At 40.1% G+C, this 24,650-nt stretch overlaps 1 protein-coding gene across 7 annotated transcripts in view; it reads left to right on the top strand.

Moving 5' to 3' along the window:
- CACNB2 (calcium voltage-gated channel auxiliary subunit beta 2) overlaps positions 1 to 24,650 on the top strand; it is a 329,859-nt gene that overhangs the window by 85,611 nt on the left and 219,598 nt on the right. The window contains exon 1 of one of the 7 annotated variants that reach the window (XM_045857661.1): positions 17,373 to 17,440. The exons of the other annotated variants lie outside the window; for them this stretch is intronic. Within the exon in view, the coding sequence (XP_045713617.1) occupies positions 17,393 to 17,440 (48 nt within the window). The 5' untranslated portion in view covers positions 17,373 to 17,392. Of the gene's footprint in view, positions 1 to 17,372; positions 17,441 to 24,650 lie in introns of those variants that run through there. 7 annotated transcript variants of the gene reach the window in all.

Below are 24,650 nucleotides of genomic sequence, written 5' to 3'. Positions count from 1 at the left end.
GGGGTGCTGGCTTTTCTCCACGACTATGTGAAAGTCTTCAATTAGGTGGACCCTGCTGGCATTTCCATAGTACAGTGTCCTTGCTGTCTGTCACAATGACCTTGGCTACAAGTCTGTCACATGGTCAGAAGGGAATTCATGACTTTTTAAACCGCATCATAAAAGAGTCCTCTGTGTTGGGATCCATATCACATGAGGTTGTTGAATTCAGCACTGAATTTCAGACACCAGTATTTACCTTGGAACAAAAATCATTTAAAAACTGGAATTGGAATTATTAAACCATCTTTCCAACTCCCGTATGTCAGTGACGATGGGGGTCCCTGAAGGATATGACTTTTCCTCATGTGCAGCGTAGTCTCGTAAAAAGTGCTATGCACACGCCTGTGAAACGTGATACTGATCCTCGGCCACAGCAGTGATGTAAGTACACCTCAGCAGTTTGTCGTCTGGGAGTTGTGATTTCATTTGCTAATTTCAAAGTTCTGACCTGCCCTCCTGATTCTTTCCTCAGCCTTATGTGGTCAGCCTTATGTGGGAGGACCTGATTGAGGTTTGCTAGGCTTCAACAGCAAAGCGTCTTTAGGGAAGGAATGGCTCCCAACCCGGTACACATAGCCCTGGGGGGTAACAAATGTCATCCCCCCCACCACAGGTTCATGGGCTAATCCCTGGAACCCATAACTGTGTTGTCTTACGTGGCAGGTGTAATTTCATTAAGGATCTAGAGCTGAGAAGAATACCCTGGATTATCCTGGAAGGCCCAATGTAATTTTGAGGGTCCCTAAAGGGAGAGAGAGAGAAGAATCAGAATTAGAGAGGGAGACGGTGACTGCTGGAGCAGAGTCAGAGTATGGAAGTGCTGTCCTTGAAGATGGGAAGGGGCCAGAAGCCAAGGGGTGCAGCACCTCTAAAGGCTAGAAAAGGCAGGAAACTGTAGAGCATCATTCTGTAGAGCAACTGTAGAGAAACATTCACTGTAGAGCATCCAGAAGGAATGTAGCTCTGCCCACACTTCGCTTTTTCCCCAGGAAGACTATATTTGGACTTCTGACTTCCAGAACTGTAAGATAATACATTTGTGGTATTTTAAGCTACTAGCTTGGTGGCAGTTTGTAACAGCAGCCAAAGGAAACTAAACAGGTATGTGTAGTACAAAATTGCCCCTGTGGGTCTGTTGCGTGTGTCTTGCTGAACCAGAGTGGACATGTTGGAAGTAATACTGCAATATGGCGCCTGTGTTCATTTTAATTTTTGCCAAGAGAATGCAAAATGTGTTTTGTCTTTGCAGTTAGTCACATGATTGCCATAATTTCCTACACCAAGAAGTGAGGTCAGCTATTACTAGGCATTATCCTTTCCAGTGAGTTGTTTTCCAGAGCAGAGCATAGAGTTCTAATTTAAGAGAGGTTTGAAGTTCCGGGGACATGCAATGTTCCTACTTTTCCAAGTGGGAAAAGAACTTTCATGTATTCTTATTCTGACCTTGCTTTCAAATATGGGTGGTTGTCACATTAGTCCAGAGTTGTGAAGCAATCCACCAGCGTCACTGGGTTGGTGCTGCGGGGGAGGATGTGCGGAGCCAGCGTTCACTGTGGCACTGGCGGGGGACGGGGGTGGGGTGGGGGGGTGGATGTTCAGGAAGCATCCTCTGTTGGCTGTTCCACTCCAAGAATCCAGAGAACAACTCTAGGTTAAAAGACTGAAGTGCCCCCCTGGGTCTCTGGGGAAAAAAGCCTTAAGTGAATGTCTGAATGCTCTCGTGGTTAACCACACCAACTCTCCATCCAGACCCCTTAGGACTGAAGCCCTGTCCCACTTTCCTTAGCTGTGTGAACTTAAGCCAGTTACGTAACCTCTCTACACTCATTTTTCCCATGTGGTACATGGGTACAAAAATGTTAAAGGATTGGTGTGAAAAATTAAAGGGAACATAGTAAACAACCCATAAATGTTAAGCTATTATAATTATTGTAATACAAGGGAATATCAGAATTTTGAAAGGGGGAACCAATAGGCTCCTCATTCTCCATTTCTTTCTGAAACAGTATTTCCCCTACTTCCTCTGTTATATAAATGAGCCCAAGGTGGCCTGTGTGTATTGTTTATTTCATCAGTGAGGGCTGAAACCACTTAGCTCAAAAGCTGGCTGGTACCAAATTCAGATTCTTATACATCCAATTATTTTAAACAGAGCCCAAGCAAACAGATTTTTAACCCTTTCCTGCCTGCTTTGTACACCCCACAAAATCTCACCCATATCTGCTGGTTGTAGATAAGGTTGAGCCTTGAGGTTATAAGGCTCCAAGGTGATTAAGTAAGTAAGCCTTCTGAGGTTTCTTCCCTGGAAGTTCCCCACTGAGCTGTGACAGACATTGCCCAGACATTGGGGTTCTTCTTTCATCCCCCTCCCCTTTGTCCTGCTCCCCTCTGCGTAACAACCCCTGTGTGCCATAGCTCTGGACAGACTGCTGCTGGGGTGGGGGGGACATCCCCCCTAGTCACCCAGAAAAGCTCGCGTGTGCCATTGCCACACCGGGGCATACCATTTTATTGATCAGCCCTCAAATCCCTCAGATCCCTGTGTCCTCTTTTCCAACCAATACCAACTCCCAATAAAGAGATACTCAAGCATATCCCCCCTAACCCTTATAATAAACCAGAGAGAACCAGGAGACAGAGAAGTCAGATAAAGGAAGATTGTCAGGGACACCAATGTCAAATGACTATATTCTTTCCATTGCACCTTCAAGAAAATCCTATGAAGATTTTAGACACATTTGTTGATGCTTTCCATAATAAATCTTCCCAATGAGAAAGATAAAATTTAAATGTATAAACATACGCTTAAAAATGCAGTAGAGAAGCCTCACTTCTCCAGAGCCAATTAAGTTGATGTTAGGACCCAAATGAACTGTTCTTTAGAAAGGAGCAAAAAATGTTTATATCAAACATAATGAGTTGAACCTTTCAAAAAGGAAAATTCATAGTTCAATTATTCACTTTTGGAACTGTCTGGTTCTCAAATTAGAATAATAAAAACATCCATGGTGTGATAATACACTACTTTTTGAAGTACTTTATCCCTAACCAGATGACTCTCCCCAAGTTCTCCTCTCTCTGATCTTAAATTTGTGGCTTTTTCTGTTGCATCTGTCATTCTTGCAGTGTTCTCAACTAATTGCATCAACAAGAAAAGAAAATGGAGATTATCTCATCCATCCTTTTGCTTTCATGTTGCTCCATCATTAGTACAGCATTGTGAGATGAACTTTTTAATTTTAAAATTATTTTTCAATTACAGTTTACATTCAGTACTATTCTGGATTGGTTTCAGGGTACAACTAGTGGTTAGACAATCACATACTTTACAAACAGATCCCCCTGATATGTCCAGTGCTCACCTGGCACTGTGCATGGATATTACAACATCACTGACTGTGTTCCCTAGGCTGTGCTCTCCATCCCCATGACCATTTTGTGATTACCAGTTTGTCCTCCTCAACCATTTCATATTTCATTCAGCACCCCACTTCCCTCCCACCTGGCAACTTCTTCTGAAGACATCTTAGAAAAGAAAAGAATGCCTATGATCTCATTTGACATGTCTAATATTACACTGCAAAACTTCTTATTGTTCTGTTTTTTAATTATATATCTTTGTCACCAAAATCTTTTAGTGGTCCGTCACTCCCCTTCCCCATTGTGCTCATTTCGCTTCTTATGGTGTTTCTATGGCTTGCATTCCTGCATACACGTATATTTTCAACTCCCTGATTATTTCTCCCACTGTCCAGTGTTCCTGGGAAATCCCAAGCCTGGCTAAATCTCTCCTTGACACTGCCCTGGAACTTGAGAAGATGAACATGAGGTGGGGGTGGGGGGCAGTGGTAAGAATCACAAGTATGGAGACTGTTTTTATTTAAGTTCATGACTACAGATGTGCTGCCCTCAGTACTCCATATTAATCCTATTTCCCCAGTCATTCCACTCAACCACTTCTCAGATGACTTTTTACACCTTTTTCCTTGTTCTTAATCTTTAATACTTTCTCCCATCTTCTCATTCTCAGTTAATGACCTTTCTTCTAATTCCATCTAGGAAAATAGCAACTCTCCAAAAAGACTTTTCTACTACCACTTCTGTTAAATCTATTGTACCTGCTGTACACAAATTCTCTGCCCTCCTTCCTGCCAGCGTGGATGACCTAAGGGCCCATCTCGGCCAACCACTTTGCTTATGCAGCAGATTCCATCCCTTCTGGCCCCTCCTTCCATCCTTCTGACCCAACCAAGGACTCTGCTCCTGCCATTATCCATGGTCTCTTTTAAAGCATCTTGTCCACCCCTCTCTTTTCTGTAATATCTCCCAATTTAGTAGAAAAATGTCTTGTCCCCACCTCTTATTGAGGCTGTTTTAATTTTTCTACTCTTCACTAAACAGAATTTTGATAAACCTCTCTCTACTCTCTGCATCAGGTTGGATCTCTGTCTTGATTGAACTTCTTTCAGTCAGACTTTTGCCCTAGTTCCCCCAGTGAGTCCACTTTAGTCACAAGCACCTGTGGCCTCCACCTAACTAGACTGATGATCTATTCTCCATGTACATCTTACTTGACCTCCTGTTGGTGATGGGCAGAGAAAACCACTTCCTCACTTCCTCTTCTTGCAGAGTACCATGCCGTCCTACTTTCCTCATTCCCCATGATTTCTCTTCTTCTGACCTCTAGATGGTGAAATGCCCCAGAAATCAGTTTCCAGGTCTCTTCACTATCCATATTCTCTAGGGGATTTCACTAAAGCTCATTTTTTAAAACAACCATTTATATGATGACTTCTACATTTCTATCTCAACCCAAACTTCTTTTCTGAACCCTGGAATCATATACTAAAATGCCTACTTGACACCTGCATTTTGATATGCTATAGGCCTCTAAAAATATGCCCTGGAAAGTATTTTTTGTTTTCTCCTCCCGCAAACCTGCTCCTCCCTGTGTTGCTCTTCTCAGTAAATGGAACCGCTGCTCACACAGTTGTTGCACTCATCTGTCCCCTTCCCAAATTGGGGTCATTCCTGACTTCTTCCTCTAACACACCAACCATCTATAGGTCAATTCTGTCACCTCTGATTTTAAAATATATCCATCCCTGGCTTGTGTGGCTTAGTGGTTTTAGTGCTGGACTGCTTACCAAAGGGTCTCTGGTTCAATTCCCAGTTAGGGCACATGCCTGGGTTGCGGGCCATATCCCTGGTGGCAGAGGGGCACATGAGAGGCAACTGCACATCAATGTTTCTTTCCCTCTCTTTCTCCCTCCCTTACCCTCTCTAAAAATTTTTTTTAAAAAATTTAATTAATTTTAAAATATATCCAGAATCCTACCATTTCTCAAGAGTTCTTCCCTAATGCTTTAGACCAAGTCCCCCTCTCTCACCAGCACTACTGCAATTGTCTCAACAATTCTCTCTCTGTATCCACCTTAGCTTCTTGCGGTCTCCATAGAGCAGATGGAATGCTCCTTCTGAGATGTAAGTCAAATCATGCGCTCTTTTTAAAGTCCTCCAGTGGTTTCTCTTTGCAATTGGGATAAAATCCAGTCCTTACAGTAACCTAAAGATCCTGAATGGTCAAGCTCCTGGCCAGTGACCAGGCTCCAGCTACAGGTACCTTCTTGCTGTTATTCCCATGGGTCAAGTGCATTCCGTCTCCCAGCCTTTCTCTGGGTTTTTATGTCCCCAGATGGTCACATGTCTTAATCCCTCACTTTATTCTGCTCAGAGATCATCTTTTGTAAGGGCTCTCCCTGACCAACTTATATGAAATATAAACTTACCCTTCCCTATCTATTATTCTTTACCCTTCTTTACCCAATGCAAAAACTTTGCATGTTGATACCTTTTAATATTATTAAATTTAATAAATATTAATACCTAACATTTAATATTTGCTCCCATTTCTATTGCCTAACTAGTTCCATGGGATAGAGATTTGGGGCTGTTTACTGATGCATCTTCAGTGTCTACAACTAGGCCTGGTGTCCAGAAGGTACTCAAGATATTTGTTGCATGAATAGAAAATTTAAGCAATTGAGTCTTAGATTATGCTAATAATGCCAATTTATTGTGTTTTTCCCCAAGGACTTATTCTTCAACATCAACTTAGTATTTCTTCCCTAATCTATTATCAGATTTCTAGTATTATTTACTTAAGTTAGGAAATTCAAATCTAGGCAAATGTCTAACCAATTGTCTCAATAGATATAGTTTTTCCTGTATTTTTTATGGGCTAACCTCATATTTTAAGGTTTTTTATTTTTTAAAAGACTTTATTTTCTTATTTTTAGAGAGAGGCAAGAGAGAGAGAAGGAGAGGGAGAGAAACATCCATTTGCACAAGAGAAATATCAATTGGCTGCCTCTCGCATGCCCCTAACCAGGGACCTGGCCCACAACCCAGATGTGCCATGAGTGGGAATCCAACTGGTGAGGCTGGCACTCAACCCACTGAGCCACACCAGCCATTGATTAATTAATCAATTAATTAATTTTTTACTTAGAGAGGAAGGGGGAGAGACAGACATAGATGTGAGAGAGAAACACTGATTTGGCTGCCTGCCACATGTGCTCCTACCAGGATTCGAACTTGCAACCTCCTGGTATAAGGGACAATGCTCCAAACAACCAAGCTCCTGGACAGGGCAATTTTTAGTTTTTTAAAAATTCTCATTAACAATTTATATTTACCTATTTTCCATTTTTAATATCAACACAATTCTTTGATTATTTTGTAGTTATTTTTAATGGAATTCTTAATATCACTAAATTTGTTTTGTATATTCTTGATGTATAGGTTTAGCCTGGTGTTTTTAATGTCAAGGAATATTTAAGGTATGCATTTATTAAAAAATATTGAAACTTTATTAACCCTGTACTTGCAGCATAATTTGAAAAAGACCAAAAATAGTAAAAAAAAAAATCAGTTTGTTTTCAAACTTGAATTTAGTAAGAAACAGAAAGTTTGGCAATGTGGGAGAATATTTCCATGGAAGTCAACAGATTCTTAAAATCTATACAAAATTTGGCTCCAAATGTTATTTTCCTGGTTTTTCTTAAAAGAAAAATTTTGGATCATGTGGAAGTATCTAAAGTCTTTTACAAGTGAGTCTGAGGAAGGTCTTTGCTGCTCCTGAGCCGATTTTCATCTCTTCTTGGCTACTGTCCACCACAGTCCACCATACACAGGAGGTACCCCGCAGTCTGTTATTAAATGGAGCTTATTAAAGCAATCCTTTCATCTTCTAAATTAATTAGATTAATTTGAAAACACTCAGTTTCCCATTAGGATTAGAATAATACTATATGCTTTTCTTTGAAGAGAAGATGAACTGAAAAAGCACATTAAAGCACATTTATATATTTATATAAAATGTAAAATGAATACAAGGTGATATTAATAGATATTAATACCAAATGTCTATTTTTAGATAGTTTATTAAGTGATTTTTGAACATCTATTCTAACATAGATTTAGTAATTTTTATGTAACTCCATTTCTGCTAAAATGTGTACATGCATACCAGCACAGACAGACAGACATCTTCTGTCATTTTTTTAGCTCCTGTTCATGTCTAATCCTCCAAAAAACATCTTAAATGTAGAGATTGGCCAGTTTAATGACATGCTGCAAGGCAGCTGGCTTGATTATTTTAACGCATCTCCTCCAACCCATCCCTCAGGCTGGTCTGCCTGCTCTCAGTTTTACCCCACCTTTTCCAAGTTGTCCATTCTACACGTGGGGAGTGCTTCAAGCAATAACAATGGGAGCAAGTATTTTACCTTTGGACAAACTAAAGATTTATGATTTGAGATCTCCTATACTTGTGACCTTTGTGGTAGAGTTAATGTAGAAAAAAAACCAAGGCGATTGTTTTCAACTACAGCATTTATCTGTGGCTTCCTCCATTTCCATTTCCCTGTCTCTACTATCTGAAGCCCTTATCCAAAGACCCAACATCACAAAGCCTTCAGCTCCAACACCAGAGTCCTCCCAGCTGCTTTCTTATTCCCAAAGTGCTCACTCACTGAGGCTGTATACCTCCTCTTCATCCCGTTCTCTGCAATTTCTGCATGGTAATTAGGTGTTCAGAGAAAAAGCCATTGGCTTTAAGGACAAGCATAAACCTTAGTGAGTGGCCTTGTCTTAAGTGTTCTTGTCTTCTCTTGTACTTCCAGCTGGATTATTGGTATATCAGAAGGATCTGTGTTAAACTAGCCAAATACAATCAGTCCTAAGGTCAGTGTCATCTAATATTTATAAGCTCATCAATGAGAAACATATTCAGTGGGATTGTTTAAAGGACAGAGTCTATCACTGCTACTCTGGAGCTGTGGGCCACTTTATACAGCACCTGACCTAGCAGTTCTTCAAACATTTGAGAGAATTATCTTCTGAAACCATATTCAATGGATGCATTTTTAGAGGGATTTTTTCCCATATTTTTTCTGCACTAATTAAAGTCAGTTCTTAAGCCATTTTTCTTAAATTATATATTCTTGGAAAATAAACATTTCATTCAGATAAAAGAAATAAACATTAAAAAAAAACCCAAAAAACTCGGGCCTTGGCCAGGTGGCTCTGTTAGTTGGAGCATCATCCCCTGCACCAAAGCATTATGGGTTGGATCTCCATAATCTAGGGCGCAAACCTAGGTTGCTGGTTCAATCCTCCATCTTGGTGTGTATGGGAGGCAACCAATTGATGTGTCCCTCTCCCTCTCCCTCTCCCTCTCCCTCTCCCTCTCCCTCTCCCTCTCTCTCTCTCTCTCTCTCTCTCTCTCTCTCTCTCTCTCCACCCCCCTCTCTCCTCCTTTCCCTCCTCTTCTCCCTCCTTCCCTTCTTTTCTGCTAAAATTAATAAGTATATCCTCTGGTGAGGGATTAAAACTCAGTCAGTCAATCAATCAGTCTCTGGAGACTTAATGGTTAGGTGCAAGAGCTTTGGAGTTCAACAGGTACAGGTTCAAATCCTATTTCTACCTTAACCCAGTTGCTCATTTATCATCCAGGGATAAAAAATAACAGTACCTTCTTGATAGTTGGTATGAAGATGAAAGGCATAGACTCACTCATGGCTGTGCAGTTATGTTAGTCTCTTTGTGATCATGATTGCTGATAACACCGTGGGCCAAGCCAAATCTGTAAGGAGTTGGGTCTCTTCTCTGACCCATTCTCTCCTCCCTCCCCCTGGACTATTTTACTGACTGTTGCTATGGGGTGAAACTTAGTTTCCAGTGAAGGTCAGTCTCACAAGCAGCTCCTTAAAACCCATTGTAGCATTTACCACAAGGACGTCTTGCAGGCATGCTGTTCATCACTTTACACAATGTTCCTTTTTATGGGGACCTCCAGGAGGAGTCAGTGCCTGGTGTTAGTGCCAAGCAGAGTCGTTCTTGTCAGCATTTGGTTTATTTTAAGCGCATGGACAGCAATTTATATAACTGACCGAGTTTCCCTTTTTGAGTGGGCTGCTAGAAAGCTTAGAGCTAAATGTATGGCTCATTTGTAAGAAGTGCATCAATTATTATGGGATGCATTTCGAACCTCATTTCTGCCTTGGTTTTTTGTCCCCGTCTTTGTTGCTCTTCTTTTCTTTTAATCCATCTTTTATTTTATGCTATTTCAATGTTATTTTAAAATGTATTCTTGTCAATTATTTCTTAAATTATTTCTGACTCAAGATGGGGGAACAGATAAACAGATAAAATAAGGTTTTAAATAATTTAACTTGTACAGATGACTACTTACAGCTTCGATATATGGGCAATGTTTACTTTTTCTAAGAAGATACTTGTTATATAAATGAATTTTCCAGTTGGTAAAATTTCAGACTTTGTAAGAAAGTCTGACATGTTTTGCAGAATGGTCAGGGCGATTCGGGGAAGCAGCAGGAGGACCCCTGGAAGGCAGACTGACTTTGGCTCAGGATAGAAAACAGTGTCTGTTGTGTGACTGGATTAGTTAATCAATCATTGTGTGCTCCTCCAGGGTCAACCTACCAAAATAATGCTTACATTCAGTACAGAGTATGGGAAGACTGTGGACTCAGGAGTCAAGCTTCTATACAGAACTCCTGGCTCTATCATGTTCTTGGGTAATTAACTGCATCATGCCCAATTTCTTTGTTTATAAAATGAAGATAAAGGCAGTACTCATCTCCTGGGGGGTCTCAGGAAAATCAAAGGAGAATCTGTGTGAAGGGTCCATACATGCTGGCTGTCGCTCTTCTTTACCTTTCCACTTCAGCCACGGATTTTCACACAGCTGCCAGTTGTCAGTTTTGTACATGAATTGCATACTGGGGTTATTCAGATAGTGGGGGGACTGGCCCTGATGGCACTCTTTCAGATAAGAATTTTAATAAAAATACATATGTGTTTATGTATTTGTATATATGTCACAGAATTCTAAAATCTAGCAGGAATGTTTCATGGCAATGAGACAAAATGTGTGCTTCTCTCTCTTGGTTTTTTAAAACAAACAGGAAATCAGAGTAGCTGCCGTGAAGTGTTCCATCTTATTATCATCAGAGACTTGTCAGTGTTGTCTTCCTTTGTAAACAGGTTGCATTTCCTTATAGCGATAATGAGTGGAATGAACTGGTCAGATGTATTCCCTGAAAAAATGTTAACCACGAATGCTCCTGGCCATTCCACTCTCTTTCCTTATCCTCCACCTCCCATAATAAAGAGAATTTTGCCTTTGTCTAGTTAGTGTTTCTTCTTCTGTCAGCCTCTACAGATGTTCCCTCATTGCCAGCCACCCTGTCATAAAAAACGTGAAGTTTGGGAAGAGAGAGGGGACTTGAGATGTAGAATACAAGGGATGGGACTTTTGTTTGCTGGCCCTCTTTGTACCAAAGCAAAGCAATGAGCGAAATGGGAAATATAAATACAGAAATTAATCAAATCTACCTAATATAAGGCTGGGAAATATAGGTTAAGAAAGAGAGAGGGAATCAGGAAGCTGAGCACCTGGGAAAGGAATTGTTTGAGGTTTTGTTCATGTTGCAGGGGGAGGGCCAGCTCGCAAGTAGCTTTAGTGGAGGAGACAGTGGGGAGGGAAGGAGGACAGATTGCACTGGTGTTGCTGTTTTGTTCCCTGATCTGTGCAGTGGATTTTGGCTTGATTTTCAATTACTTTCTGTTGTTGGGCTGCATTTCTTTCAATATGACGGTGCTCTGAGAGACCTGGGATTTATTAAGGTTACAGACCTTTCCCTCCATTGGGAGTGTAGCCTGTGTATTCTAACTCTAGAACACAAAATATGTTTTCATCTTACCATTGAAATCTAGGACACATTCTGTGGTTATTATTCATTTTGAAAGTATGACTTCTTCCCCATGACACTGTATGTAGTTACAGTTATTTTATTTACTGCTGCCGGAGTCTGTACATAGGTGGTGAATAAGCCAGTGATGCCAGCCTGATGAGTGAGAAGAAGTGCCTGGTTGTTGGTCCAGAAAAAAAAAAGAGTAGGTAAAAAGGTAACTCAGACATCATGGTGAGACAGAAAAGACAGAGAAAAAGAGAAGGTTTTAAATCTATAGAAGCGGGAATAAAATAGAGTGGCACTGTGGTTGGCTAAAGAAGTAGAGTTCTGTGGAAGATGAAAGATGCCAGGGAGGAATTATGTTCAGCATTCTAAGGGGAGAAATAAGGATTTAGCTAGTAGAGGCACAAACTGGAACTGGTGTGAGAACTAAGATTTATCATGGATTGTGCTACAGGACACAGAAGTTCACTAATGGCTGGAAATACCCAGAATGAAGAGGACTTAGGAGTTTGTGTCTTTTACATTGTGTTTCTCTTTGTTTTCTATACATACACTTAACCTGTTTTTTGTTTCCTAAATTATCTCATTCATTCATCCACTTTTCTGACTTTCCATCTTTACCACTTCTTACAAGATACTATCATCTTTTACTTGGATAATTAGAGCAATTTCCTAGCTGGTCTCCCTGCTTCCTCTCTGTCCCATCTTCCAGTCTAGCTCTAGCTCCTCTGCCAAAGTGTGTCTTAAATGATACTGATTTGGTCATGCCTTTTATCTGTATGAATGGACTCCCACTGCTCATAGTAAAGAGATGAAAATCCTCAGCATGGCCCTCATGACCTGACTGCCATCTGCCTCTCTAACCACATCCTTCCCCACCATCCCTCTCACTTCATCCTCCAGCTGTTTAGACACAGCAGTCCCCCTTCTGCCACAAAGAGCTTTGGAAATAATGTGCCTTCTGTCTGTGATGGCTGCTATATTCCTCCATCCTCCCCCTCCTCCCCTACATGTGGTTACCACCTTTCCACCCCTAAGACCTCAACTCAATAGTATTTCTTCAGAGAAGCTTTAACTGACACCTTTAATTCTAGAAGATACCTCTTTGCTATACATTTCCATAATATTCTACACTTTCTTTCAAAGAGCTTCTCAGTTTATAATTGTGTGTTTATTTGTTTCAACTTGACTTTTCCCCTGGATTTTAACCTCCCTGCAGTCAAGGACCATGGCTCTGTTCCTGGTCATTTTATCGCTGGTGCCTGTCAGACACAGGCACACAGTGAGTAGCACTCAGCTGATGTTACTGACTGAATGCATGAGTATAGATGCACGGTCCCTCTTTTGGTTTGTTTTCACTGTTGTTAGTGCATAACTTTTTAAAGCACTTAAGAACACTGGGCTCTGAATTGTTTCAGCTGTAGTAACACACTAAGAAGGAAAAGCTCAGTGAGTGTGTGGGCTTGAGTGTCCATGAAGGAGGGGCACTCATCTCTGGAAGCCAGAGCCGCAGGAGCCCTCCGCACTCAGGCAGTCAGACAGGGAGCCTTCTGGTCCGCGGCAGAGGCTCCTCCGGGCGTGGTCTTCTCCTTTGTTACCAGAGTCGTCTTCTCAAAAGATGCACTTCATCTAATGCCTACAGCCATGGTACACTTTATTCCTCCTAGCTAATAGTAATATAGAAAGTGAATAGTAAATCAACATTACTTCTCATGCTTTATGAAGACTCCCAAAAAGAAGTCTCCTGGACTTCAAAAATTGACATCACAGGCATTATCTTCCATTGTATTTATTGTGTTGCTTTTGTCATTCTAGTTCTTACTGTCACTTTTTAGTATTTTATTTCATGTATCTCACATTATAATAAAGTAGCAAATTTAACAACTCATTAGGTTTGTGATTTAGCTACATGAACCAAACTAGTGTTATTGACTTTGTTTGATTTGATTATTTAGTAGACATTTATTGCAGATAACTACAAACGTTTAAAAGCTTCAGAGTTCTCATTAATATAGAAATATTAACTAGTTTTGTAAATCAAACACTCTGGGGATTCTCCCCTTCTATCTTAATAAAACAACAGATATTTTCTCATTTAACAGCTTTCATAATTCTGTGTGTTCTACAAATAAAATGTAATTATTTTGCCATGGTATTCAGGGTACTTTGCAGTCTAGTGCCAGCCTGTTCTCTGGACCCTGCACTCTCTCCTTCTGCCCCTTTCCCTCTCCAACGCCCCCACCTCCTTCACAGTCCTAGGTTCTGGGAGTCAATCATTCATTCCAGAAATACTTCGAAGTATGTACTTTTAAAAATATAGGTTTAGCATCAACACTGAGGGCAAAGTATAAGAGACTTAATATAGGTGTTTGTCTTTCATGTTATAGACCAAATGTGGGCAACATGGGGCCAATGTGGCAGTGACACAGCCCTAGGGACACAGGTTTTTTCTGTCTTGTTGCTCTGTGTTCCTGAATGTACAGCTTCCGTCAGCTTAAATGGCAGTTCCAGCTCTCGGCTGGAGAGATCTGTACAGAAGGTATCCGGCCATGTCATATGAAAAATAGAGACATTTATTGAAGAAGACACAAGATACAAGAAACATTGTACACAGGACAATGATGCCTCAGTCCCCTTCAGAGTAGGCACCTTGGGACCTCACACAGTGCTCCCAATTGCCATCAGCTGACCCATCATATTTTCCTGAATCTCATCAATGATCTGAAATCTCTTCCCTTTCAAAGGTGATTTTAGTTTTGGGAAAAGTCAGAAGTAGTGGGGTGCCAAATTTGGGCTGTAGGGGGACTGAGTCACCTGGGTCATTTGATGTTTTGCCAAAATCTCTGCACAAGGTGTGAGGCATGAGCAGGCCTATTGCCATGAAGCTGCCAGTTACTAGTTACCTGTAACTGCAGCCTTCTGACTCATCCAAATAGTTTCCACAGAGGAATGTTCAAGCTTAAAACAAAATTTGATGCAGATTTGTTGCTCTGCTCAGTCAATTTGAATGTGACAACCACACAGTACACATGCTCACTCAATGGTGTCTACCACCCCATTGACTAGTGAAGTCATCATTGTTCACACATGTGCATTCTAGTTCACTTTCCTTGACTGCTGGGTTGCACTGATGTCATGCAAACCACTCTCATTCTATTAACAATGGCTGGACTTTTCCTGGACAGACCTCATATACCTACATTCAATTCAGCAAGAGAGGGGAAAAAGAGAAAGAGGAGACACATGACTGAGATGTTGGCACATTTCATTTCCATTCCTGTTCTGTTAAGCAGAATCTGGTTCAAAGACCATACCAGGTTGCAAAGGAGGCTGGGATATTCACCCAGCAGTAACATGTTGGTTTCCGTTCTTACAGATAAAGTGAAGAATGGCTAATGAGGGACAACGATGGACCTCTGTCATAGCTGCTATGTGTCTGTTGCTGTGCTAATTGTCAGGGACATACAGATGAATAAGGACTAAATTTGGGAGAGATCCCAGTTTAGTTTGAGGGACTTTGAATATATACCTGTCATCTGCTTATATCTTGAATATTTATATGCATGCTTCTAGTAGAGTCTCTATAAACAGCATGCATTCTGTATATACTCTATATAATCCTCTGTGTTTTGTATTTCCTACCTCATTGCCAGGGAGTCTTTCTGCCTCCATTTCCTACTGGATGTAATTCTACCTTCTACCCACTCTGTAAAGGCTAGACCAAGAGTTCCCACCTTTGTGACGCCTTTCGTGTTCTTTGTAGGCATGTGTGGGAGTTGTGTCACTGGTGTTCTCACAGCACTCAAACACTGTTCTCTTCCTCCTGTTTCATTGGAAGTGCCTACAGACATGTGTGGATTGTATTTTATTCATCTCCTACCCCCAGCATCTGGCACAGTCCTAAGCAAAAAGGAAGGTGCTCAATAACTGTTTACCTGAATCAATATTAGTGCTTGGCATCCTTTCATGGTTCTTAAATGGCAAGGTGGGTGGAATCTTGGATGAACTGAGGGTCTCTCTCATTGTGTATGACAATATCGTAGTTGATGAAAAGTTCAGTGAATTACAAATCAATTCAGAATCATTGAAGAGATGATGCCTCCAATGTTTTCATCATACTTTAACATTGAGTTAATTTTTATTTTTTTTTAATTCAGTTATTCTGGCAAATGTGTTCTGGTTGATGTTGATGAAGGGTCCTTAAGAAAAAGTTGAATCTGAATTATGTTTTCTTATATACTATATTTCTCATTAAAATTTCTTTAAAAAAACAAACAAATTGAAATCCTACCTACTAGAAATACTCCTTGCATGGTCCAGAAAATGTACAATTTTTTTTCAAACATCCAATTTGCTGTGTGACTAAGAAATTTTGTTTCATTTCAAGTTTATGACATAATCACAAAAGTAACATCACTGTCAATCTATAGTCTATCCATATTTGCTTTTTTGATCTTTAAATATGTAGAAAATTAAAAAGCATATGATAAAGCCACAGAAAACTTACAGCCTATTTAAGTCATATAAATTACTAGGTGTTGGTAATATGATTGCTAATGTTACTTGTAGAGAAAACACTTCACCATTTGGGGCCTCAGTTATTTTATTAGTTAAATAAGAATGTAGAACTAAGGCAGGATGGTTTTCTTTTTTCCCAGCTCTAATCACCTCTTAGGCTACTTATAATGATATGGAATTGTTACTTTAAGTCATAGGTTTTAAGGGAATGTCAGTGGTTGTTGAGAATTAGTAGCCTTGTGCTTGCATCACAGTGGGTGATCTCAATCTGCGACATGAAATAGTTAACGTATCTTCTCAGGCGGCAACAGTACATGGAAGGACTTGGGCCGGGGGCAAATGTGGACCAATGACTGTGGCACACTGAAGGTCTATGTGAACCAGTGCTATTGAATGGTTGGTACCATACAAATTAATAGTTTTACCCCCAGATGACTTAATAACTCATCTTTTCTGGTGTGGCATGTATAAGACCTTTTAGGAAGAATGTTATGATCAGCTCAGTCTCTGCAAACTCAGTCTTTAGAAAAGGATATAAATTATAGGTTACAAGGAGTACTCATTTGTAAGATCTCGTGCTTGGAAGGCAGCCTTATTTAGCTTTGTATATCTAAATCATAGGTGATATGTTATCTAATTAGTTAATTTGCTCTGACTCTGATCAGATTTGCTTGCCAGAGTTATGTTTATTTAATGTGCATTAATGTAGAAAATGAATATTTGGCAGTAAGCAAAATAAAATAAAAAAAAAGCTGGGTTAGCTGCAGTGATTGAAGGAGCTGGGTCCTGAGGCCACTCCAGCATCCTTTCTACAATTCATGTGAAACACGTACTTGGAGACAAAGCATCTGACAATTTGGAGGGTGGTTCTGTAGTCCTAGGAATCCAGAGTGAATTAAAGTCTAGACTTGGTAATTTCTCAGGGTGCAGGGAGGAGGGAGAAATCACTGATCAGATATGCCCAAAGTGTTACAGAGGGAACACTGAAGCAAGGATGCTGCTGCCAGTCTGCGTCGGGAAGGAGGCAATAATGGCAGAACAGCCTCGGGAGCAGCAGCATTCTTAGAAGCAGTAACATAAACAGCATCAGGGGTAGGCCTCCTCTTGCACAAAGCAGGAGGAAACTGCAGCCTTGTGAAATGCAAAATTCTCTGATGTTCAAAAATCTCCCGAGTTGAGAATGGCTACTGTAAAAACGTTGCCAAGAAACTCTAATGATCCACCGGCCGTCACCATGTATTAGCAATAGTTATTGCAGGGAAATGAATGATACTTTTGGTAGATTTCTGGTCAATCAACAACTGTCTGAGAAGAAGATATCAAATTACCGGCAAAAGAAAAACAGGGAAAACAAAGTTTGGGCATGTCTGCCAGAACAGTGGTGTTTTTAGAAACTACCTAGGAGGCAGAAGCTAAGTGTGGATTTGCCCATGCCTCTTACCTGGGAGTCGGAAGGTGGGAAGAAATGGACAGTGGCTCTGATGAGAAGACAAGGCACAGTGCAGCTGGGTGAAGCCACACGCTGACTGCATTCTGCACCGCTCTTCATGCAGTGCTGTGGGCTGGTGCATCGGCGGCGAGTACGGGTGTCCTATGTAAGTTTCTATTGCTGTAGAATTTCAGCTAGGGGCTCAAAATACTATTCGTGTCTGTCTGGTGCATGTTGCTTCTTTGAGATGTTTTTAATCCCTGTGCTGAGGACCGGTCAGAGAATCAATCATTTGTACAATGAGTTTTCAAGGCACCTGAGGTATATGAGATTCTGAGGGTGGTGGTGTTGTTGTTGTTGTTTCCTGGAGATGTTTTTATATCTCTTTAGTGCTGTGTTACTTTGATAAGTTGACAGTAACTTGCAGGGGGATTGTTTAGGAAGTCCATTGTCTCAGAAATCTGTATCAGTGCAAACCAGTTGATACTCTCTTTTTCCTAGAGTAGCCCTGTTTTCATGTTTGAATTAAAGCATGAAGAAATTCTCTGTTAGAGAGGACTATGATAGAGTTTGTCAAATTGAAGATAGCCACAGAGGCTACCATTAAATCTTATTTTGATCAGCTTCAGAAAAAGAGTAGATGATAATTCATTTGATGGATGACACAGCTGTTGCATTAATGCCAGCCTTTACTGCAGCTTTATTATTCTGTGATTATTTCACGGAAATAGCCCTTATTTCATGGACCTGCTGTGTTTTGCAAAATGGCTGTCTGAGTATTAAATTCTACAAGGCAGGCTTACACAAACACTGAAGTATCACTACTTAAAATGATTGGATGCTAATTGAAATATGCCGTGCAGCACACTTGCTGACAAGCTCGGAGGCAAGGCTTGCTTTATTTCCATATTCCTTTTGCACGCGGCCACCTTATTTCCAGGGAGCAGTGAGAAAGGGAACAGGAGGTTTCTGCAGGCTGGCCAAACTGCAGCACTGAATTGCTCAACACTGGCTGGAGAGTCCTGGCTGCAAAACAAATAGAAAATCTACAAAGAGAGCTAATCAATACTTACGTATATAATGTAAAGAAATCTGTGACCTTGGAAAATTGGCCACCAGAAGAGATACATGTGACACTTCCAGGACAAACAAGGTCATAATGTGATATAATGTAAATAATTAAATTGGAGACTGGGGGTGGGAGAGTAGGGAAGGGATAGTTATATTCCTATCAAATCTTAAAGATAATATTCAGTTTTATTTAATAAGTAAAAGCATTAAAAACCCTTTAAGTAAAGGTTTTTTGTAGTTGTTACATATCGGTGCCATTTGTCCTTTGAATGCAACAGTTGACAGTTGACACGCAGAGAGTAAATGTAGTTGGGAGGTAACTGACAAAGATTTTTAAAGACGACATCTGCCGGGAGTGCTTTTCTTTTTGTCCAGCAGAAAAATCAATTGCTTTTTCATAGAATTGGAGAGTAAGTGTCTCTAAGTTTTGAAAGTATAATATTATCCACATAAAGCAAATCTTAAAAGTAAAAAAAATTAATTTATTCACATTTTTGTAATATAGTGAAGACGGACAATTCTATGGCTTTATGAATTTCTATTTATTGATATACTGAATTTGAGGAAAGCTGTGGTTGTATAACCTATTGAACAGAGGATTTCTGAAATAAGACTTTAAACAAAGCCATGCCTTTTATCCTACTTATTTTTGTCCTTTTGCTGACATTGGGCATGTAAGGGAATAGAAGAGACAGCATAGTCTCTATTTTCTGGAGTCTTGGCTGAAAGATTTGAAGATTTGGTTCATCTGCTAATTCTCAAACTTTTATCATGTTATTTTGGTTAAGGGACCACCAAACATATAGCACAGCTATATTTTAGAGATAAGGGAATTTTATGCCTTGGTCACTAGAAATAAATTTTTCTTCATTTTTGAACATTTATTTTGGGAATTTGAAACTAACTCACCTGCTGCTGTTTTAGCCTTTTGGCAGTTTAATATATGGATTGCAGTTTGCTTTATAGATAGCCAACCCAAAGCTGTAGGGGTATTATATCTGAAACGTATTTCATTCCCTTGGAGGGAACAAGCCCACCGTGTCTGGCAGCAGTCTCTGCTGCCTGTGAGCAGGGGCCCGTGGGGTCTGGCAGCTGCTCACGGACGGACCAGGTAGACAGCAGGGCAAAGGGCAGCCCCAAGCCATATGTAGCACTGGTGATTGGGCTTTGTCCATTAAATGTCCATTAAGTGGACTATCCTGGTGTCCTTTCTTGAATCTGTTGTCTATTTTAAGGGAGTGATGACTTAGGTCATACCAGTACTAAGTGCCAACAAAAGCTTAGGAATTAAAAGTGTGTATATGAGAAGAAAAAAATATATATATATTAGCTATAATATATAAATCAGCTGATACATATGTGTGCGTATCATAATCCTCCACTGGTGCTTAACACCTTTTTTTAGTATGACAGTTTTCTTAAGGATTCCTCCTACTCTAACATTGTCTTTCAGAGAGAGTATAAAATGTATGTGGGTTTTGAATAAAGTTATGTACCTGCCATAATGCTTCCTTTTGAAGTTTTTTTTGCCTTCCACAGCTGTCACCTCTGTTAGGCTCCCTTCTCTAACCTGTGTAATGTTGCATTTAAAAATTGTCCTGTGAGCAGTGGGTCCACCCGGTAGGCTGTGGCCCCTCTCTTGCTTTTTGACATCATTATTTGAAGTCACAATCTAGTCTTCATTATGTGGTTTACACCTAACAATCATTCTTTTAGAATCCAGCTTCATATCTCAGCTAATCATCCTCTTTTTATCTAAACTGTCTTGCTATTTTTATTTTAATAAATTAGGTGAAAATCTGTCAGCTGATATCCCCTTAAACTTAAAGGGATAGTAAACTCTGTGTGCATCTCTGCTGAAACACTTCTACAGTACTGATATTTGCATGCATTGAGGAGCAGAAATTTATACTAACTCTTCTTGGTAAACTTTTTATTAAAGAATCATGTACATGCAAAAAATTGCAAAAATCATAAGTGTTAAATTTAATGAAAGTTTGCAAAGTGAACAAGTCATTGTAACCAGCAATGAAATCAAGAAATGTCAGCACCCTTATCCTCCTTCCCACCCACCAATCCTTTCCCCTCCTCTAATCTGACTTCTAATGTCATGACTGAGTTCTTCTTATTTCCAGTTTTGCACAGATGGACCCACACAATACAGGGTGGGGGAAAAGTAGGTTCACAGTTGTGAGTACACAAACCCAGAGTTTTTTCCTGAATTAGTTATTAATTATTGTATCATTTCCTGTGCAAATAACTGTAAACTACTTTTCCCCCACCCTGTATGTACTCTTTTTGCCCAGCTTCTGTCTCTTATCATTATGTTTATGACACTAATCCATTTGGTTGTATGTGGCTGTACTAGAAGTAGCTTGCTCATTCTCATGACTGTATAGTTTTCTATTATGCGACTACATCATAATTATCCATACCACCGTCGAGAGGCATTTGGGTAGTTACCAGTTTGGGATTATTCTAATTAGTGCTGCTATAAACATTTGTGACATGTCATTTTGTGAATGTTTATGTATGCATTTTGGTTGGACTTAAATCTAAGGATGAAATTGCCAAGTCATGAGATGTGTAGATACCTATATATATATATATATAGATCCAGTGAATACTGGTAAACAGCTTTCCAAAGTGGTTCCATCAGTTTACACTCACCAACACTCGGTGTTATCTTTTATGGTAGCCAATCTAGAAAATGAATGCAAGTACTCCCATTATGGTTTCACTTGGCATTTTTCTGATGACTAATAAAATCAAGCACCTTCTCATACATTTATTGAACATTTGGATGTCCTCTTCCATGGAGTGCATGTTCAGTGCCTCTTTTTCTATTAGGCTGTCTTTTGAATTTTTGTTCCTTCACTGACAAGGATGGAATCAACTGGCAATGAGCACAATAAAATGAGTGGAGACGAAGTGGTGCAAACAGAGAGTTACATGTGGAACGAAGCTGCCCTGGGCCCAGCTCTGGGTGTGGTCACTGTTTGTTTGTCTCATCATTGTGATGGTGGGGAGCACATTTCTCTCGCTGAGCCCCTGTTTTCTCATCTGTATAATCCGGGGAATAGTGATAGCTTGAAGGTTTACTTTGAGAGTTAAAATGAAATGTTAGCACCTGGCACATTACTTGGTATATAGTTGTTTTCCAAAAATTGGTAGCCACTGTGAAATGAGATGGTAAGATCTAGTATCTCCTGCAACAGGAGAGTAGTAGGGAATGGTAGGGAGGGAAATGGCTGATAGTTGCTCTCCACTGGCTTGGTTACTGGCTGTTACTTGATGTTGCGCATGGGTCACCGGCCAGCAGTGACCACGGAACGCTGTGGATGGCTCGACGATAAACACGCGAGAAAAAACATGCACAGAGACAAACTAGTTTCTGTGGAGAAGTAGGGACGAAATGGCCACCCCTTCTAGTGAGGAGCGCGACGATTTACAGTCCATACCTGCTTTTATTGGGCTCATGCTACATAATAACTCAGGTAAAGTACAATACTCATTAGGGGAAGTAAGGAACTATAGAAAACAAAGAACTCTGCCCATCTATTGAGTTGGGGGTCAAAGAGCTGTAAGACTGAGGAACAAACTAGCTTCCTCCTAAGACCCTTCTCATTCAACTGAGAGCATTCTAAACAAAGAAGGTTTCACAGTAATTTACATGTTCTTTCTTAGGCCTGATCACCCCCGGGAAATCCGCACTTCCCAGTACCGAGCTGTACTACCCTGTCATTGTTTCAGGCTTAGGTGGAGCATGGGAACTAAGGCCACCGAGAGATAAGGAGATTTTCTTCCAGACGCTGAGACCTCAGACTTTGTCAAAGCCGAGGAGTGAGGGTCCATCACCCCTTTTTGCTGCAGCCCCCCCCCCAAGTCCTTCTTTTGGGGGGCCTCCCAAAGTGATCGTGCCTGGCTTGGGTCGTTCCCCCCGTGGGGAATCTTACCTGTCTTTGGCTAACCGATCAAGCTTTTTGGGGTTCAGCAGCAGAAGCAGCATTCCTGCCAGGAAGATAAGCTTTTATCTCCTTGCCGGCTTACGGTTCCAAGGGCGTTCCCTTAGCCTTAGCTAGGCGGGGGTTTCAGCCTCTGATACCAGTCAGGGCGGTTCCCAACAACTTGATACTAATTCTCTTGAAAAGCTTTGAAACAAGTTAGGTGGTGGAGGATGACCCAGTCTATAAATTACCAATCTCATATAAGAGCACACTATCCTTAGCCTATGATCACTTCTGAACTTTTAGAGCACGTAAATGTAGTGAGATCGCCAAATATTATTTGTGTACATATCATAACTTCTGAGCAAATTCAGCACTCTAGTTAAATTCTGGTTGTTAATGGTCGCCTGATGCAGTCACGTAGCCCTGCAGAGTTTTCAAAGTACTTTTAGACTCATCATTTCTTTTGACATTAAAGCAACCTTTAAGAATAGGCTGGGCAATGATGATATCACCATTTGATTGAGGAGAAAACTTCAGGTGAGAGAAACAGCCCTACTGCCACAGGCCACAGTGTTCAATAGTGGCTGGGCTGAGATTCAGACTGAAACCTAATCCTATTCCTTGTACGGTGTTTCATTCACCTTGTTTGGAATGTATTTCTAAGTTTAAATACTAGGATTATAATTGAATTTAAATAACATAAATTTTGTAGTGCATCTGAGTATAAAAATCAGTTGTCATTGAACATGAGGTACTAATGTAGCAGATACTAGAGATTTTTGGTTAGTAGTAATGTAGGTAATATACCTTTCTTAAATGAAAGTATAGCTTTCTTATAGCTGTCTCTCACAATTCATAATTTTTCAAATTATCAAAATTGTTTTACTAGTTTAATCTATATACTTATTATATATACCTTGGAAAGTATGTTTTATTATAAATGACTTCATGAAGAGTTTTTGTAGCATTGACTCTGTTCCTCCATAGATAAAGGAATAAGACTCACATGCATAGTGGCTTTAATATACGTATATATTATACCTTAAATTACTTGGAGCTTGTCCAGTTATGTCCTCAGATGTCCTTGAAATATATTTCACTTTTAAGACCTATATCTTTTAAAGTCAAATTTATATATATATATCTTTGCCTTGCCTCCTTTTAAAGGTATTTTCTGAAGAGATTGCTGACTTTTTATTTAGGACTTCATGTGTTTTTAATAGCTTTTAACTTGGTCCTATTAAAATCCTTAATCTGACCCTTCAAATCTGTAAGGTGCTATTAATTCTATAAAAGTTTTAAAAAGTTTTACTCACCTCTCTAGTATGTGAAAATATCTTGAAAACCTATGCCTACCTCCAAGCAGACCTCAGCTTCAGAAATAACAACCATAAATGTTTAAAATATTGCTCAGTAAAAATACTACTAGATAATTTCTTTTAGAGCTTTGAATTTCGCTTTAATTGTAAACTTCAGCACATGAGGACATTTTATGAACAGAAAAGGAGATGAGCACACCTCCACGCTGCTGAGGCACACAGACGGGGGTGGGGGGGGGGCGCGAGGCGAGGTGAAGGGCTGCAGACTCGGGCACCTGAGGAAGTGAGCTTGTCCTGAGGCTTCAGGGGTGCAAGGCCCAGCTGTTGCTTTAAAGCCTTCTCAGCATGCACCACGCATTGCTTTTTCTTCCCACTGAAAGACAGTTTGTTTGTTTTTAGAAAGATAGAATTTAAATTTTTTATACCTTTTTTATGTATAATTGATAAATAAAATTGGAATATATGTGCCCATTGTGATGATTTGATATATGTAGTCATGGAGAAAGGGCTCCTCTCATCCAGTTAATTAACACATCTGTCACCTCACAAACTTTCCTATTCCTTCCTCCCTCCTCTCTCTCCCTTCCTCCCTCCTCTCTTTCCCTTCCCTTTCCCTCCCTTTCTTTCTTTCTTTCTTTCTTTCTTTCTTTCTTTCTTTCTTTCTTTCTTTCTTTCTTTCTTTCTTTCTTTCTTTCTTTCTTTCTTTCCTTCCTTCCTTCCTTCCTTCCTTCCTTCCTTCCTTCCTTCCTTCCTTCCTTCCTTCTTTCCTTCTTTCCTTCTTTCTTTCTTCTTTCTCCTCCCTCCCTCCCTCCCTCTTCTTCTTCCTCTTTCAGGAGAACATTTAAATTCTACTTTCATCAAATTCCAATGCTATGATACAATATTATCAACTATAGTTGCCACGTTACACATTAGATTTTCTAGAACTTATTCATCTTATAGCTGAAAGTTTCTACCCTTTTATCAACTTCTCCCTATTTTTCCCACCTTACAGCCATGGGAACTACTTTTCTATTCTGTTTCCATGCATTTTGTT

Source organism: Phyllostomus hastatus, unplaced genomic scaffold (assembly GCF_019186645.2).
Source record: "Phyllostomus hastatus isolate PE091 unplaced genomic scaffold, TTU_PhHast_1.1 phas_scaffold_1674, whole genome shotgun sequence".
Lineage (NCBI taxonomy): Eukaryota > Metazoa > Chordata > Mammalia > Chiroptera > Phyllostomidae > Phyllostomus > Phyllostomus hastatus.
The sequence above is the reverse complement of the archived record's forward strand: the minus strand, read 5'-3'. Positions and strand labels throughout refer to the sequence as shown.